At 39.6% G+C, this 19,500-nt stretch overlaps 2 protein-coding genes across 2 annotated transcripts; both read right to left on the reverse strand.

Annotated features, from left to right (window-relative positions):
* Positions 1-2,298: 2,298 nt before the first annotated feature.
* On the reverse strand, positions 2,299-8,156 carry skp1 (S-phase kinase-associated protein 1). The gene is made up of 6 exons (XM_069670165.1): positions 8,031-8,156; positions 7,191-7,290; positions 6,962-7,035; positions 5,657-5,800; positions 3,133-3,273; positions 2,299-3,017 (listed from the first exon to the last, which is right to left on the reverse strand). The coding sequence occupies exons 2-6, from the start codon at positions 7,285-7,287 to the stop codon at positions 2,982-2,984; spliced, it is 492 nt and encodes a 163-aa protein (XP_069526266.1). The 5' UTR covers positions 7,288-7,290; positions 8,031-8,156; the 3' UTR covers positions 2,299-2,981.
* A 1,296-nt stretch (positions 8,157-9,452) lies between these two features.
* ppp2cab (protein phosphatase 2 catalytic subunit alpha b) lies at positions 9,453-19,232 on the reverse strand. The gene is made up of 7 exons (XM_069668486.1): positions 18,941-19,232; positions 11,772-11,981; positions 11,500-11,673; positions 11,194-11,283; positions 10,813-10,974; positions 10,379-10,497; positions 9,453-10,216 (listed from the first exon to the last, which is right to left on the reverse strand). The coding sequence occupies exons 1-7, from the start codon at positions 19,040-19,042 to the stop codon at positions 10,144-10,146; spliced, it is 930 nt and encodes a 309-aa protein (XP_069524587.1). The 5' UTR covers positions 19,043-19,232; the 3' UTR covers positions 9,453-10,143.
* Between the last annotated feature and the right edge of the window lie 268 nt (positions 19,233-19,500).

The following is a 19,500-nucleotide window of genomic DNA, read 5'->3' on the forward strand; positions in this document are numbered from 1 at the left end:
TTGCTTTTTTAAAATAAAATGCATTAAACAAGTGAAGGTACTACATAACTCATTAGATCCAATACATTGACATACACTGAATATTTGGATTAAGATTCAAGGCAGTCTCTGTGCTCTACCGCAGTTTAAGAGAACGCAAAGCTTCCTCGACTTTCAGTGTTGCCAGATCAGCTTCCAGCCCAGTTACAACTCAAAAACCAGCCCAAATCATAACCTTGCCAGAAACCCATGTAAAACTGTAAAATAAACATAGATAAACATACTATTGCAGCACGAAAGGAGTGCAGTTAGACAACCATATACACAAATTGCCCCTGGCGTCGTGGCAAAACCACAATAAAGTGATCAAATACTGCCATGACGTGTGAGCAACAATGTCAACTTATTTAGAAATTATAGGATTATGGAGGAATGAAAGTGCCAAAATCTAACAATTAAACAATATAAATAAATGAATATGCCATGATAATTGCATCAAAGTAAATAGCTCCTCCTCAATAAGTGAATGGAAACATCGAAATCTTTGTTTTAAACCATAAAATGACAGCTTGAGTGGTGTTCAAAACCCCGCCAAATGTTGACAGAAGCAGCCCAAACTTCATCTACCAGCCCAGCGCTATTTTCCCCAGGCCAAGGTAATCAAAAGAAGCCCAGCTGGGAATGGCTCAATGTGTCAAACACAGCACACCACTTCAAATTCAAGGACATGGAGGGAGTTCGGGTGGAAAAATCTAACCCACTACTTCATTACACCTAACATAAAGAGTGAACAAACTGGTTTACAACAATCATGTTGGCGGTTATGTGCGAATAGAGAGGCAAACCATACGCACATCTTCTGGGAATGCCAGAAATTACAGTCATTCTGGGACAATGTACACAATACAATTATAAAAATTCTGGGGTAGGAAATATCTTAGGAATGCAAAGTTATGTACCTAGGAAATATTAAAATTGATAGATATTTAACAATATTAAGATATTGATAACAAGAAGGCAATAATAAGAAGTTGGTATAAGACTGAACCACCCACTATACAACAATGGTTAGAAATGATAAGAGATTTGTACCATGGAAAAGATGACCTATCAACTTAGACTGAGAGAAAATGTTTTAGTAGTAAATTGAAGAAATAGATTATTTAACACTGTGAAATGCTCTTGGACTAACTGAAACAAATAGTGGCTATGTATACTCCCTTCTTTGAGAATGGACTCCTGGGGGGTATACTGAAAAGTAGGATTTGCGGTTATCGAGGCAACTTCAGGGTTAACTTCGAGCTTTCAGTACTACGAAGCTGATTCACTTCTTACCGGGGTAGATCACCATGGTAACTTACGTTGAACACCTTACCTGCTCCGGAGCAGCTTATGTCCGAGATGAGAGATCAACCTGAACTACACACCACCCACTGACCAATCAGGTCTCTTGATTCAGGAGCTCTGTGAGCAGATCATGAAAGGGAGGAGGGAGAGAGACCGGTAAAACACTTCCGCTTTACCGTATGAGTTTTTTAAAAATATATTCATGAAAGATATTCATTGTGCTTAACTGATGTACATCTACAACAGACACTGATACAGCAATGAAGCCTTAAGTAGCCTACTTTTGTACTCATATGAAAGTAAGCGTTTTTACTGCTTTAAATTGTGGTTTTATAGAATATATTTTTTTTTTTAATAATAATATTTGCTCCATGGGTCCGTTTGAAACGGCTGAGAGAATAAGGTAGAATCTGTCATCAACGCAACAAAAATACATCTGTGCAAAGTATTAATCTAATGTAACACACGGGTATTATAATAAATATATGGTGCCTAATGATGGAGCAGTGATATTATTAAATTTGCGTATTTACACAGTCTGCTATTTTTGCTACATGTCCTTCCTGCGTTCAGCAGCTGAGTGTATTTTAGTCTGGATGAGGTCTATGTGTAATTGTAGTCTTCTAAAATCATAGTTTGCAATATGCCGATCAGCTGACGGCAGACTTGCCCGTGCTTAGATGTGTGAGCGTTTAGTGCGATCTCCTTTGTCAGGTTAAGTGAAGCCGGATCGGGAAAAGATACCCTGGGTATGTTGAACTTGCTTCGTAGTATAGGCCCCTGTAGCCATGGATGTTTTGTTCATTTCAAATGCTTTTTGTTTTTCTTTGTCAACCCTGTTAGTTGTAAAAAATAACATGCACAATACTTTTTTGTATGCATAAACAGAAATCAATAAAAATTGTTTTTTTTAAGAGTTTTATTTCTCTAAAGGTAGTCACGCTCCTCCACACCTGGTACTTCTAAACAAAAATGACAAACACCAACCTTTTTTTAAAGTTTTATTTACTCCTTCAATGTTTTATCATCCCAAAAGCCAGCATCAGAGCTTATCTGAAAAGAGTTTCCAATTCAATACAACATGAATTAGGAATGAGTTTACCAATGCTGTCAACACACAAGTTCCTCCAGTCCAAAGGACACTACTCGAAAAAAACAACCTTCTTTTACTTCAAACAGCTCATCCTCAACATGGTTTCACATAACTGATGCATTTACAGAGCAAAAATAAAAATATTCACCGTCTCATTTCCATTGTCAAAAAAGCCATTTTATTTAATCAGTTAACCTAAAGAACACAAACATGTCCAGTAAAAAAGACAACCATAGCCATTAATAATAAGGGGAAATATGAAAGGACTGTCTAATCTTTAAGGGTACAAAGCCATGAAATCAGACTATATTTTGTGTGAATGCACTATATGTCTGTGGTAACCGGAAAGAACTTCTCTTTATTTAAATTAATGAGAAACACACAGGCAAGTTAAAATGGTCATGCTGTTGGTAGAGAGAAATCAGGGTAGAATAGGAAGGGGGGGGCGATGTGGCTCTAAATACACTAAATGTAAATATTGACAAGTATGAACAACGCCAGTGCAACCAGTTAGCAGGGACAATTCCTTTTCAGTGTGGTAGTGTTGGCAGGATCTCCCCGTTTACTTCTCTTCACACCACTGGTTCTCTTTGCGTACCTGTGGACAAGAGGCATTTAATCTTGAGCATCAGTCCAAAGCGACGTATTAATTTCACATAACTTATTTAGAGCTCTTTGTGTTATGACAGACAGGTGATGGATGGAATAACTACCTGGGCCTCCTCCTCCTCTGTGAAATCATTTTTGATGTTGAAAGTCTTCCTGATCTCCTCCGGGGTTTTGCCTTTGATCATGTTGGCCACCGTCTTGCAGGTGACATCTAACAGGCCTTTGATGTCCAAATAGTTTGCGGCCTGAAAGAAAAAAAAAAACTGATATGAAGAGGAGCAGAAGGGTGTGAACCGACTGACTGAAACCTCAGCATTTAAAGGAAAATAAGCATGTTACCAGGTGTTCAGACAGAAAACAGCCCTGAAGTGAAACACAGGATGCTGCACCGGTAGAGGAATGGGGGTATAAAATAATGCTTCACTAACATGACATCTGTATCTGTGCATCCTGTCTGGGTATCGAGAAACCCATGAAGACCATTTCTGGAGTTTGAGGTTGTGGTCGGATCTCAGCCAAGTTAAAAAAGGTCATCTGACCCGAGCGCTGCCAGCTAGCTTTAGCAAGCTTGACAAAAGCTATAAGAAGTTAGCAGGTCTTTCCTTGCAAAGACTTATCATACTTTAAATGTATGACAATGTCCATGATTAGCTTTCCCTGACCTTAGACGCGCCATGTTTGTGGACTGTGAAATTTACTTCTTTGCTACCATCTTCCAAAGATTTATGAATGCAGAATTGAGATGATAAGAAAGATGATCAAATCCAGGTGAAAATGCAAAAGGTCGTCGATCCGTTGTCATTATCCAAACAGAAATCACAGCAATACCAAATGTAAATGGGGCCTAATATAAAAGGAATGCCTGTTTGAGTAATAGTTGAACACTCATCAAAAGCCAAAATATAGTACAGCAGTTTATGTTATTAAGAGACAGGATTTTATAACTCTTAAAGAAATGATGACAGACATGTAACTGTTGCCATTTGAAAACCATGGGATTTAAAAGAAGAAAAAGGTTTAATGTTACACACTTTTCTGACAGGAATTAACTTTTTGCCAGACATTGTTTTTAATCAAATGCAGCTGTCGAAATGAATGACAGAGCTGAAATATTATAACTGCTTTGTCACAGACCAACTTGAATAAAAAGCAGCAACTTTGTAGTAAATTTTGGTCATTGTAATTTTTAAGGCGATAGTCAAAGAGGGCGGAGATATAACTGAAAATGTGCAGATTGTCATACTTCTGGGAATATTATTGCTTACATCATCATTTGAGTCTTGGTGGAATCATAATAATGATTTGATTTTATCATTACACAAAATTCTGTTGTCCAAAATTTTAGACAAAAATATTAATCCTAACAAGATATACGATGTTGGTGTATTTGCATACATATGAGTTTTCTAACAGTGGAACTATTTTGATAGACTTTTTTACAAACATTTACCATCTTTTGATACATGAACAACATTCCTATCAATATTGTGATAATGATTTCAATCACATCTCCCAACCCTACATCAGACTGAGGCTTCCTTCCAATCCTATCAGCTAACACATTAGATTAAAATCACTAAGCAAAATACATTAACCTCACCCCTGCTGAGTTCAATTTAACTCACATCCGGTGCATCTGTTAAACCATAAACACACCATGATGTTCCCTGACACAGCTTTGCACTAATTTTCATGTCACGAGAGCTCCCACTGAGCCACTCAGTCACCCGGCATCTTTGCATCCTGTAGCTTTGTGCACGTAATCACATTCAAAACAACCAAAGGGAGTACACAACTCAAATGCCGTACACCAAGACTTGCGTTTCACTTCCTGGAAGCTCACAGCTTGTCCAGCACGTATTTCCCAATCTCTTCCAGGCACTGCTTAGGTTACATTTCACGTGCTCTGCCTGTTTACCTTCACAAGCTGCCCGGACTGTTTTGGGATTTTCACCTCTTTTTAAATCCCTGCCTCTCCTACATCAGTTGCCCACACCACCTTTCTTCCGGCTGTTGCTAAGCAACTTTTTTTTTATCCCTATTAAGCAAATGAAAATGCTCAGCACTTTGCAAAGACTGAAACAGACTACAGGGAAAGACGTTCACATTCAACTTCCCAATAAGGACAAAAACAGGCACTGCAGCAAAAGAAAATATCTGCAATCACAACTTTATATGTAAATGAGTAAAAGTTCTGGGAAATCAAATTAAGGAATTCCTCTGTAACGGATCAGCACTCCAGAGAGCCGGCTCGAGTATGGTGTAAGGTTTGTTTTGGCAGTAAATCCAATTCTGCTTAAACCAGCCAAGAATTTGATCTTTCTCTGGTCACACATTTTCTATGATGCATTTGAAAGCTTTTGGCCCGAGAGTGCAACAAAGCTTCCTGTGTAAAATCAGCAAAGTATTCTCTTTATGTCAATAGTAAATGTGTATTTTCGATTATGATTGAATAAGTATTATGTATGTGTGAAAAAGTTATGATTTGTCTTTATGCAAATATACGGTTGTGCTTTTGGTTAAGGTCAGGAGTAGGATGCAATAGTTAAAGCTGAAGTTGTTGTCAACCTCCAGGACTGTTTGTATTTCAATGTAATGCAAGTGTGATATAATGTAAGCTGTATTTACCAGAATAAGTTCAAACAAGGTGCCTTGGTCCACTTTGAGGAACTCCTGGTCCCATACAGGAATGTCATCTGTCCTCTTCTCCTTGTTTTCATCATCCTCAGGGGGAGGGGGGTCATCTTTGTGATGAGTGCACCACTGAATCACCTGAGCGAAACAAATGTTCACAACTTCAATAAAAAAGACAACATTACAAGCACCATAACCACTCAAATAGTCAGCATCATCAGCACTCAATTTCTAACTGGAGAACAAAATTTTAAACACCATTGTCAGTTATCACTGTGTGCCTTGTTCTGCTTGCTTACTTTAACTTTATTAGAAGTGTGTTTATGAAAATTTGCTTTAATCAGCATGGGTTCCAGTTATTCAACTGAGTAACAAGTAAAATATAATTAAAGCAATTGTGTTCGAAAGAACGAGCATGAACTTGTAGAAGAGGCAAAAACAAAGCTTCCCAGCCCACTGCTCACACAAATGTGATTAGTTTGTTTACTAGTAAAAAAAAATTTGGCAAGGCAAAAGAGAACAAATAGCTTGTGCTTTAGTGTCAGACACATGAACAGGGATTATTAGATATTCATCCCAACACAATGTGAAGACAAACCACATATACAGACAGTGGTCTCTCTTTTTTTTGTCCACCAAACAAAAGATAGTGAATACAAAGGCTATAATGTTCCACTTCCATAGACACAACGCTGTTTTTTCGCCCTTTATTTTGTCCATTATATTTATATCAATGTGGCTAAACAACTAGAAATACCACAAGCACCTTTGAGTATAACAAATGACAATTCTAAAGCACCAGAAGCTATGGTCTCAAAAATTAATTCAGTTCTGTCAATGCCTCTAAAACTATAACAAAAACTGGGTGAACAATGCAAGTACACAACTTGCTGATTGTATGTGTTTGACGATAAGCTGCATTTCAGTGTAATGCATTAACATTTAACAACACCCACAGTAATCACGAACTCGTGATTTTTGGCAGTAGCAGAATTAGAAAGCATGCGATTTACTGCTTAGAGATATGGTGGTGTAGACATAGTTTCTTCATTTGAAACTGCTTCCTTTTAATTTTGATCACAAGATCTAACAATCACTTCAATGTCCCCCAAAACATAATTTCAGTTTTAACATATCGGCCCTCAATGTGCTTTTAATGCTAAAGTGAATTCTGCTGTCGCTACACATAAAAACTACCTTTTTTAGACAAAAAACCTGATCAACAGCAATGGTCATCATACATGAGTGAACATGTGTGTGTTGTGGAAGGGTGTGTGTGCATGCATGTGTGTTTTGTACCTTCTTGAGGATGGCAGCATTTACATTAGGGAGGGGAACTGGATCATCATCTCCTTCATCATCCATTCCCAGATCTGTCAAAGAATCAATGAATGTTATAAATCAGTCGTTAAAAATTCTAACAAAATTTGGATTAAAATATAATCAATGAGCTGATGCAAAGAAAACAAATACAGTTGTGAGATCAAACAAGAGATACAAAAGTTTGTGATGATTTAATGACTTATACCTTCTAACATGGTCTTGATGGTGACAGACTGTTTGGCGATCTCAACGTCCACCTCGAAGATTTCCCCATCAGAGCTTTGTAGTTTTATTGTGGGCATTATCTGTGTGGTAGAACAATTAGATTTTTTTAAAACATCAATGAGCAGCTACTTCAAAATACCTGTAAGAAACTTAATTTGCCAAAGTAGTCTCACATTGACAGCTGAGACTGATCATACGTCTGATGAGTGCTAACGCTACAGCTAGCTAGGCTAACACCGACCTGATGGCTACTTGACAGCTTGTGTGTTATCCCGCTGTAAACATTGATATGTACCCAACAACAGTCGGGCGATACCACTAGTACAAATGTAAACATATTTAAACAACATTCTAACGTTACCTAGGTTACGTTGGCGTTGTTATTATTCGTAAGGTCAATCTACCACCAAGCTAACCAACGATACATTTAGCTAGCCACCTGTTAACATAGGCTAACAGCAGTAATGCTAACTAAGTAGCTAGCTTCCTGTAGAGTTTCCTTGATAACTACCTGACGAAATGGCCGTAAATGTATAAAACATCGGGTCATAGTGTTAACGCTATCTAAATACCCGCCTTGTGTAATTTTTCATCCGAACCATCCTCCAGTGTTTGTTAAATAGTATGCTAACGAGGCAGCTAGCGTTACCATGCACAATGCTACCAGGTTAGCTTAACGTTACGCCTCGCGACGTCAGTGAGGCCTCTTAGCAACCACATCGAGGCTATTCAAACAAAGATGTAAACAAAACGTAAAAACCTCAATTTTCATAGGTGAACGACATGTACAAAATAAAGTCCGCTTTGCATAGCTACATACCGTAAATGTTTTAACTCAGATCCAGAGGTGAAATTCCTCTGTAGTCAACAGCAGGGCCGTACAGACACGGAGGCACCAATAGCGGCTGGAAGTCTCTGGATCGACCTGGTGAGCTGAGCCTGCCGCCCGGAGGCTGACGAGCGCTTTGTCAGAGACTGGGAAATGGGGGGGGGGCGCTGGAAGGACGCATTTTCCTGTTTATCTAACCCCGTTTTAATTTTATAATCTCAACAAATGACTCACTAAATGTTGGCTCGATTTTTTTGCAATCTTTAAGAAAGCTACACGGCCGTTTGTGTTTTTGGATGACATTCTGGTTATTCAACATTTAATGTTTTACAGGATCGTATGACTATGAGCAACATACAGTATATATGGTAATGCACACGTTATTTTTTTCATTTTCTGCTGCAGTGCTTTAATCTAATTGCCTTTAGTGAAGTGCATTACACGGGGTCTATTGTCAATTGCAATTCACAATTTGGTATTTACTCGTCCGTACATTTAGACTTGTCCGGTATTTTAGACTTTTGCCAGGAATAAGCTTTAGGGCTATGTGCATCATATGTTGTTATACTGAAGTGTTTTTTCAACCTCTTTTTTTTTTTTTTTTTTAAACAAAAGGTGGGTTTAGTGTTAAATTAATCCTTAAAGTACCATAGGATGGCGCTTTCTGAAATCCTTACCAGGTGATTCTTTGTTGCTTTCAAGTGCTCCTCGAAAGCTTTCATACCCTAGTTTTGAGTGCATAAAAAACATTTAATAACTAACTAATAACTTTCTAAATGTTGTTTCACAACTTCCTTTTTATTCGTAATAATATACCATAATATACTATACCTTTTAATATTATTATATATGAAATGCTATTTGTATAATTACATGATGCTTTGGCAATGTCCTAACTGTTCATGCCAATAAAGCTTATTGAATGGGAGATTTTTCTCGTACCAATTCTACCACCAGTCTCACATCTTGAATTCTGATTTCTCAATATTGGGACCTTTCATTCATGTTTCACTCTATAATAACAATGATGTTAAAAGCAACTGTTCGACGGTAAATCTTTGTTGTTATAATTTATCTCGACTACCAAGAGGCAGGTAAATGTTGGCATTGGTTATAGGGTAATATACAGATGTCCTCTCTTCCTTCTTTAGATATTATTAACCATGACGCATTTCAAGAGGGAGGTCATCAATGTACAAAAATCTCTGAAACTTTCACTTGTAGAAGCACAAGCTAACCTGGAGCCTGAACGTCTGACCTACCCGCTGGTTGGTGAGCTTGCTGACTTCAGTAGGTTCTATTTCAAATAAAAGATTGGGCAAAAAGAGATCTTGTAAGCTAGACCGTTATACCAGTCGTCATCTCACTCAGGACAAAGTTTTCAGTGAAAAGCAAGAAGACAGCACAATCACATCAAGGAGCCACCTTCATCTTTATTATTCAAATGGTTTGGTTAATACAGAACACATCTGTCTATCATATACACCAAGCTGTGTGACTGCAAAAAAAGAGTTGTCTTTAAAAGTTAAACCAAACAAAAATAACTTTGTAAAACTTGCCTGATGGGGGCTTTATTTGTAATTTTTTAAAAATCAAAAAAACAACAACAAAAAAAACAGACATCTGTAGTGTGAAACAATTTCCATTTTTTTGACATATGATACATTTCTTTAGATTTACAAAAGTGCAAACAGATCATGTTCAGATCTCCTAATATAAGCCATGGCATGTGGGGTTCAAACAGCCGCATTCAAGGGTGCAAATTTCAGTCTTGGACCTCAGTGCCATCAGTCCAGCTACACGGGTACAGGATGAGGAATTTAAACATCACTGTTGTTTCACATAGAGGGGGAGAATTTCAGTACAAGTCCTCAGCAATGAATATTGTAATGATTATGGCACACACTTTTTGGTCCGTTTATAGACACACACATCATTTTTCGCTATATGCTTAAATAGGTCTTAGTGTGGATATACAATGTGCACTGCTGTGTAGCCCCCCCCACCCAGTGTCCCACCCTCCCCTCATTCATGTTGTTATCGGTTGAAGGTCATACATCATGGCGAAACTGGACCTGACTGTACAAGGGTCAGAGGTCAGAGTTTACAGGAAGTAATCTGGGGTGCGGCGAGTGACATGAGGCTCCCCTCTGCGAGGAGCAGGATCAAACTGCAAACTGGTTAAAAGAAGAAAACAGTTTGTCAGAATAATGAATACAGATACTTCTCTAACACTCAAATTTTGCACATGATTTAAGTTTTGCAAAGCCCGTAGAACAAGTTCACATATTAAAACATCTTAAAACACATAAATAGCTTTTCCCCTTTATCATACTTACAATGAGTATTTGAGGGTGTCATCTAGTTCCATGATAGCTGCCTGGTTGCCACAGCGGTAGCAGTAGTTTGGAGCACTAAATATTGTCACCACATTCCTCTCATGGCACCAGTTGTAACCCTGGGGGAAGCAGAAGCATTACTTAGCGGAGAGGTATAATTCAAGAATAAAATGGAACTATAGTGCAAATCTAAAGTGAACAAAATGGTTTAATTCTCGCTATGAGATGGCTATAACTTTCTGTCCTATTGATTTCTGTAAAATGTTGCTATAAAAAATGTTTTTTATATACTTTCATCCTTATCTAGTCTTTTATTAAGCTTCACCTTTAATATAAGAACGAAAAACATTGTGGCCAAAACTATTTATACTGAGTAGTTTGTGTGCAGAATGATTCTGCACACAAACTAACTACATATTTCTTCAGATACCCACCTCCATAACCAGCTGGTGGGCACGGGACACCAGAGTGAGGCGGTTGGCGTGGTTAAAAGTCTCAGAGATGTCCTGGCCAAAGGTGTAGCCGGCTCCTCGGGGGGAGATGCCCCAGCCGCCGCGGTCATCGGGGTCTGACCACAGCAGGTCGCACATGGGACCCTGCAGAGGACAAAGAGGAAGAAGAGGAAATTGAGATCAGCCATGCTACTGATTACCTGAAAAGACAGCATCATCACATTTCATCCTTTTAGGTTTTGGTCATGGTCATGTTACTTTTACTGACAAACATTTGTTCATGACATATTTTTGTGTTCCACATATTATTTAATTACACTTTGTTTTGTCTTTGCCATAATACAGATCAGGTGCTATCTTTACCTCATGTGGCACTTCCTGTAAACGGTCCAATGCTCTAATGTGATCCAAAGTATCTATGGACGGTGACAGGCCTCCATGAAGGCAGAAAATCTGCAAGGACAAGAGGAAAAGTGTAAATACAAGTACTTGCCTATGACCATCAGCTTCTGGTTCAAACACATCATAAAACCTACATTTCCTCAACGCGTATGGTGACAGATGTTATTCTAAAATTCTAAATTAAACTCTAACAACAAAAAGTCTTGCACATTGGATGCTCAGTCTGCATTTATCAAATCTGTGAACCCCTCCGACGTGTGTTCTCACCTGAGAGTCTACCAAGGCAGTGAGGGGGAGATAGTCAAACAGGTCTGTGAAGTATTTCCAAACGTTGGCGTTTCCATATTTCCTTAGGCACTCGTCATAGAAGCCATACACTTGTGTGATCTGTCTGCTTTCGTGGTTCCCTCTAAGGATTGTGATGCGCTCCCGATAGCGTACCTGAAAGATGAGCATAAAACATGAATGCATGCAAAGTCAGATTAAATTCCAGTTTTGGTTCAAACGACATGTGTGAGGAATTCAAAATTAGAACTTACCTTAAGTGCTACAAGTAAAGTGACTGTTTCTACAGAGTAGTACCCTCTGTCTACGTAGTCTCCCATGAACAAATAGTTTGTGTCTGGAGATTTCCCTCCTATCTTGAACAGCTCCATGAGGTCGTGGAACTGGCCGTGCACGTCGCCACACACCGTCACTGGACATCTCACCTCCTGGACGTTTGATTCCTTGGTCAGGATCTCCTTAGCCTGCAGGAAAACAAAAACACACACATTTAACTGTCGTTCATGGAGTGAAAAAAACATATAAAAACAGGAAATGAAAAAGGTTGCAGATGAGACTTTGGCTTAAAACATGTCAAAAGAAAATGTTCCAGTTATATTGCGCACCATATCAGTGTGTTAAGCTCATTGGAATGCATGAAAAGATCCTGCACTGTAATCACATGTTCCCTACACTGTCATTTTCCATGTCATTCTTTGCTCTCCCTCTTTATTGCAGGAACAGACAATTTCCTGCCAACTGCTCCGCCCAATTTCCACATCAGCCTCCAGTGGGGTCTACGTTAAGACGCTGCACAGTAATTACATCACAACCCCCAACATCAGCCCAACAATCATGCCAAGGAAATAAGCTCCTACTCTGTGCGTGCGTGTGTGTGTCTGGTGCTTGTGGGCCTGCCTTACAGTGCCTGGACAGCTCTGGCTGCACAGCTAAAGTTCGTAGAATCAATTAGAGGAAGACAGCTCATGTATATTTGGATGAAGGACTTAGATTCCTCAGATTATTGCTCTAAAAAGGACTCCGTTATAGCTTGGAGGGCTGTGGCAACACATCACTCAGCCAATACACCAAACAGTGCAACTGTCAAAACTGTTTTTCTTGGACGCCAACCCTGGATTCATCATCGTCATGGCGTAGTTTAAAACTTGCTGCAGCAGTGTGTGAGTCACTATATGGCCTGTTTTTAGATTATCAGCTGATGCGGGTAAATCAAGGTTTCTCTGCATTATTTGACTTTGTTTAAACGACCACTTGTGTGTCCAGTGACAGATTTTCATCGTTTAATACAACACAAAGTAAAATAGGCTTATGGAGTTTTAACTACATTGATGCAGAATTTTATGATTTTATATTTTCAGGGTTTTCAAATCTTAAAAAAAGGTAAGCAAACATTCTGTTAATCATTAAAAAAAATGACTGGTAATTATGCAGCCTTTATAAGTACCAGTAATTCACAAATAAAGCCATTTAAACAGTACTACTAAGATTAAATCTTGACCCACTAGAAAGGGCTATTCCTGGAGGCCGTCTGGCTTTGACAGGCTGGCCACACTAAGGGGTCAGTCAGCTAGATGAGTTCTTTTACAAAGCTTTGGAGCAAAGAAAATCCTCACGCTGAGAGAGAAATGCTCTGAGCACCAGACGTGTCTTACACACTTACAGAGAAAGTAAGGCATCTGCAAAATCTGGGGAAGGTAAACAATGGAAACGCAACACCTTTCACATAGCTATTTACATGTGATTCGAGAGAAGGTCACTGTGCAGCCAAAAAAAGCTTCAGAGCAGTAGTTGTGTGTGTTCTTTGAAAACTATTCCGGATTTGGTGTAAGCATTAACGTGTCTTCTCCATTACATAGCCTCATGGTTTGTCTGTGGGAACAGCCGTACTGTTCCCTTTCAACAACAAATGCGAGCAGCGGGAGAGAAAGAGCAAACCGACATTGACAGAGTGCTGATGTTGCCCCGTCACCCCAGCAGATGGGACAGAGAGAGACAGAGCCAGTGTGACCGGGACCGGACTGCAGCGCTGCACAATGCTGACCTACATTACACACTTACACGTCCTCCACGTGCCCACATGACCATGTAGCAGGAGGCCTTTCTGTGACAGATTGACGAGGGCTTTCAATTCCCTCAACCAGACAGAATATTCTACATGTCTGTATTTAAGTGGAACAGCAATATATTTTGACACGAGAGCAAAATGAGCAAATGCGTGCAGGCTAAAACAGATTTAAAGTGGGCCAGGTCAGTCTGTCTGTGATCCTCCTCACTTTGCCCTGTTGAAAACCATCAGTTTTCTTTAGTATCCACAACATTTTAATAGACTCTGTAAAATTGGGTTGAAATTAAAGCACTATTACCTGATAAATGTATTAGCCTAAATGGAAACTTGCAGGTTAAGATAGTAAACCCTGACATTTATCATCCAGGTCTGTAAGGATTTTTAGACTATATTAGAATTTAAGAAAGATGCCGTTTTCAGCTATTTATGGAGTTACCAGGCACTGCTGAATGGACATAAATGCACTGTTTAAGATTACCCTAGATTTATTATATTTATATTAGCATCTTGAGAAATCCTGCCGTGCATCTCTAGTTTGTTTTTGGGTAAGAGGACTCTTTCCTGTTAAAACAAAAGTAGAACAATCCAATCAAAAGACAACATCTTTAAAGCGCAGCTCTAGTCATGTTTTAAGACATACAAAATGCTCTGCTTGAAATGATAAATTCGCCTAAAAATTCTCCTCCTTCTCCCTCATTAACAATTCCTGAATCTGCATAGGCCCCGCCCACTTTTCCACATTACCAACCGCCCCCTCCGCAAAAACAAAACAAGTCTGTCATCGTTTAGTGGCAACTTGTTGAAACTTAGCTAGCTTGAAATGTAGTCATTAGTAGTAGTAACGTTAACGTTAGTAGTCAGTAGTGACTTTGCAAAAATTACAATGACTGTTCCAGCTGGCTCACGCAACGCCGAAGTGGTTGCCATAGGTCGCACATCATGATAATGATAGCGTCATCCAGTCCATTAACGGGATTGGCTCCTTAGGTTTGTGACGTCTCAAACCTGCCAATGTGAAAACGTGTTGTTCAGCCTGTCCTTGGTACACTGCAGTTTAAAAGCAGACAGGCCCAGCCATGGAGATGACTGCTTATGTTGTCCCTGATATGTCTACATGAAAAACACCACATGGAGATGTTTACAAGGTACAATATGATACAATATAAATTGTTCATTCTATTCATTCCACTGCACCAGTCCCTTCCTTAAAGAAATCTAGAAAATATCCTTCATAAGATTTCATTTAACGAAAGTCACAAAACCAATCAAACAAAATTATGACAAAAACAGCAAAACATGTAGTACGATTATATCTTATCAAATATTACATAAACTAGTGCGACATGCTGCTCATGCTACCAAGACAACTTTTTCATAATTCCAGTTTATCCAGGAGACGCAGGGTCAAAGCTCGCACTAAGGTGGATGCCAGCGCAGCTGTGAATGAAAAGGATGACGGCAGAGGTTACGTAAGCACCTCGCCCAAAGTACAGACCACACCTTTAACAGAAATGCCACAGAGAGGCTGAAGGGAGGGAACCTTGGCCCAGATTACAGCTCTGTCTCGGTACATCAGACACCACACAGTCAACAAACTGCTTAGCCAAGTGCTAAGAAGTGAAGTCAGCATTTTCCCGGCTGCCGCAATATAATCCTATTAAAGTGAGTTAAACTCAGCCAAAGGTCCTCAGGGGGGACGACTCAGGGCAAATTAAGCTGGAGGACTAGACAAAACTACAACCACAAACTATGACCTCACTCAAGTAAACATGGTGGTTAAAAGTGGAGCATGTTCCTGACAACAGTATTGTAATCAGTGTGAAAATCAGCACAGGCAGCAGACAGATGATGGCACATTGTGTCTGTGTTTGTCAGCATTTATACTATGACAGTTTGTGTATTCTGCCGAGATGCTTTCACCAACCTTTCAGTCAGTGCGGCCGAGCTGTGTTCACAGAAATCCCTGTATTGCTTTATCATCTTATCTGCGTGTTTGACATCCATTTGTGCCGTTTTTTATGGCATCACTTTGCACTGGCTTGTGATTCCTGCTCTGCTGAATGAATAAGCAATACAAATTTAGTTTGCTATTTCAGACACTGCTGTAGGAAAATAAAACAGCATTTGAAACGGTCCTTCTCACTGACTCATTTTTCTTTGTAAAACGGTGACCTCAGTTGGCAAACGCAGCTTTATAAGCTGCCCCGACCGACAGAAGACTTCAGGCCCAGAAAGTGGGGCATCTTTCCCAGCATGACCGACTTATTACATCACTCTGACACACTTTAAACCAAGGCATACGACATTAATGTTTAAAAGGAAAAATTCCCCGATATTTCTTAAGCAACTGTATCATAAAGCTCTCCTTTGTAAAGGGCTTCATATCATGACCTAAATGGTTATCAAACCTCATGAAGATAAGCATGAGAAATACATAACTTAAAGGCAAAAACAATATCTGAAGGGTTATGTAACTCTGTAAGATTTATTTTTAAACAGAGGAAAAAACTAAAGGTCATGTAAAGGATACGTCTCTGTCTGAGGGACATGTTACGCATTTAATTGAATTAGCTCTGTGTAATTGACAAGAACATGAAAGTCATTTCCAGTGAACAGAGCACTGTCTGCAGTGTCTTCATTAAAACACTGCAACTAGATTAAACATTATTAAATGATCAAACTAGATGACATCACGACTCGGTAAACAAACCTCTCCAGCCTTGAGATGGGGGGAGATGCTGCAATGCTGAAAACTGAAGCATTGATTATGATAAAGCGTTTAAGTGTTCCCCCTCTCTGCACACCAGAAAGACCCTCTGCCTTGTTTGAGATAGCTAGGAAGCAGAAATGAAATTACGCAGCACATCTCATTCCTTCACACCCCCATACATCCCAAAACAGAGACGGCCGCTCTCTGACTCACAATGGGCCGTGTTATCCTGAGTAACACTCTCTGATCTGCTCAGCTGCAATGGCTTTTACTTGTGTTCGTGTTGCAGGTCAAAATCAATCATATCCTGTGCTATTTTTAAATGGAAGGGGGATGATGTGTGGGTGCTGAATGTATGAACAAAAGTCAGAAGAGGACGCACGGACAGGAGCAGGTAGACAGCAGTTATGAGCTGTGATAATGATACAGCCTCAGGGTGAGGAAATTGGAGCTCTCCTCGTTCCTCTCCACCACTTTTATGGCATCTTTGCTGCATTAGGGAGGAAACAGTGGCAGGAACAACAACAGGAAAGAAAAACAACAGAGTTTGGGCAGCTCCTGCATCGCGGTGTTCTGCTACTATTAAGATTTTCTTTGGATACGGTATACGGTGTTGTCTAGCTTTGCAAAAAAACTAATGCAATATGTTCAAGCATATTAACCGACAAAAAGCTTGTACAGTGAAAATACGTTAAATTAAAACCTACATTTTCCTGATGGTTATAATCTTGTCATCCAAAGCATCCTCTAATCACTACAAGATGGCACAAAGGTGCTTATCTAGGGGGAAAATGCCCTTTACACTTTTAGAACTGTCACACAAGACTGCCACAGCACTGAGCACCACCTACGACACCATCCTTCTCTATAAAGGAAAAAAAGGAAGATAATATTTGTGGGGATTATTAAACCACTTGAAAAGCACTCCAAACATGGTAGTGGGCCTAGTTCTTAGTCATTACGAGCCAGGAGGGCCAGAGCTGCAAAGAAAGGAAGACAGATTTGGCAGGGGCATCCGTCCAAATTTAGCCTTCGTTATCAGGGCTGAACCCTCACGGCAAATATGAAATTTAAAGAAGATCCTACCAGAAACATGAAAGTGAACTAAACCACCACAAACTGAAAGGACTTCAAACAATCACAGCCAGAAGTAGCCTATTTCTGCAGCAATGACCTAAACAGATCCTGAAGTGAGGCAGCAACCATTTATAGCCCTGTTTGGATAAGGAGAGTATGACTTTCTGGAAAACTCAGATATTAAAAAGCATAAAGGGAATATTTGCAACAAAAAATAGCGAAGGAAAGAAACAACACATGGAAAGACATCTAGAGCTAAAAATCAGCTGGTGGTCTGAGCCGAGAGGATGTCGAGTAGAGATTTGGGTTAAGCTCCAGCTCAGACCAGAGCAGTCTGCAGAACCAGCCAACGCAAGAACAAGAGCAAAAACAAGTATGGTTGGTTGGTGAAAACATTGTAGGTGTTACGTATTCAGTTTGTATTGGCATGAATTAAAATTATAATGTGTAACACTTAAATAAGATCAAGATCCTCCCTGCTCAGGAACAAGCAACAACCAGTTAAGTAGCTAAAGGGTCAAAGGCAAGCCCACAATACGCTGACAACACCTCTGTGGGCACAAAAATGACAGTGTCAGAGGAAAAGTCTAGACATCAAATGAGTAGCTTTAACAAAGTTTTATGCCTCATTGTAATTAGCTTTTAGGTGTTCCTGTAGAGATGACATGTGAAACTAAGACCAGAGGCTTAAAGTAAACCAGATAATTAATAAGTTTCAAAAGTCTACCACTCTTGTGATGTGTCTTTGAGCAATTAAGTCATATACTGTCATGTTAAAGTTGAAAATTGACTACTTTATTTCCTTGTAAAGAAGCCAGTCTTACTGTTTACATGACGGACAGGGGTCAGAGGTTAACTGCAAATTTCATGACTGCGTGTGACCATTTGTTATCATCAAGCACACATCCACAGAGGATGATGCACTAACTTTATCTTAGTGCACCATTTTTATCCGCACAGTCAATGTTTACAGACCGTTTCCTGGCTTTTATTTTCTGCATATGACAGTAAAATTAAGGCTCATTGGGTATAAAGGCAAAAACGGTGGTTTTTAGAAGTATTTTTCTTCCATAGTAATTGTTTTATACCAACATCCAGGTACATTTTCCTTTCTACTGCCTACTGCTTACATACAGACAACATGACACAGTGCACAGTACTTGAGCAGTCAGTCAAACTGTATTTAAAACTTTAGTGATCTTTTACTGCCACAGCTGAGCTAGCTAATAGAGATGCTACAGGTCAAACTGACAGACTGAATGAGTTAGCTGTAAATGTGGTATGTGATTTGAATTCATAGTATGGCTGACCCTTCCTGGCACGTTAACCACCAGTTACTAACAGCAAGAGCTTCTAGTTTATTATTTTGAGACATTATTAGAAGGCATTGATTCAAATACCTAACATGAGAACGACTAACCAACGGTTATGGTCTTAAATGCGAGCGCAGCGCAGTAAAATGTTCACTATAGACGCCATTTTAAGAAGGTCTGGAAGGCGTCGGTAAGGGGAGAGAAGACGTTGACAGTAAGTTGGGGTTGAGAGAGGGGGAAATCATTTAAGTATCTCACCTTTTCACATAGTGTTTTCACTTGTCCCTCCGACAGCTGCTTGCACTCGTTGAGCTGCTCGATCCACTGATCGATTTCTTTCGTAAACGCCTTTTCGTCCATTTCTGTGTGTTTTTCGGGGTCGCTGCAGTTCGTTTGCCGACAGGTTAGTTAGCTAACTTCGGTTAAGGGACGACGCCGACTCCCCCTGATGTTCTCGTCTTTTCTCGAGCTCACAAACTGGTAGCAGAAGGTGCTAATGTCGCTCTTATCAGAAGACGCATGTAACGGCCTCTAGCTGCCAGGTCGCTATGATTTGACTGAATTGAAACAGAAAAGGAGGGAGGGAGAGACGTCAGTTGGTGATCCACCCTGAAGTTATGTTGCGTCTAGCTTCACAATAAAACACTGTAGTTCCTGTTGTGACCTTCAGAGTAAAGGCATTATTTTTGTTCAACTATAATAGTGACCCATATCCCAAAAGCAAATACTCTCCGATGGGGAGAGCTAAAAAACGGTTGTCTCGGACATTTTTCACATTATTTCAGCTACCAAAATGTGTTTATGCCTGCTCAGTCTTT

The sequence above is a fragment of the Semicossyphus pulcher genome, unplaced genomic scaffold (assembly GCF_022749685.1).
Source record: "Semicossyphus pulcher isolate SPU_LCO1_2020_fin unplaced genomic scaffold, fSemPul1.0.p SCAF_10, whole genome shotgun sequence".
Classification (NCBI taxonomy): domain Eukaryota; kingdom Metazoa; phylum Chordata; class Actinopteri; order Labriformes; family Labridae; genus Semicossyphus; species Semicossyphus pulcher.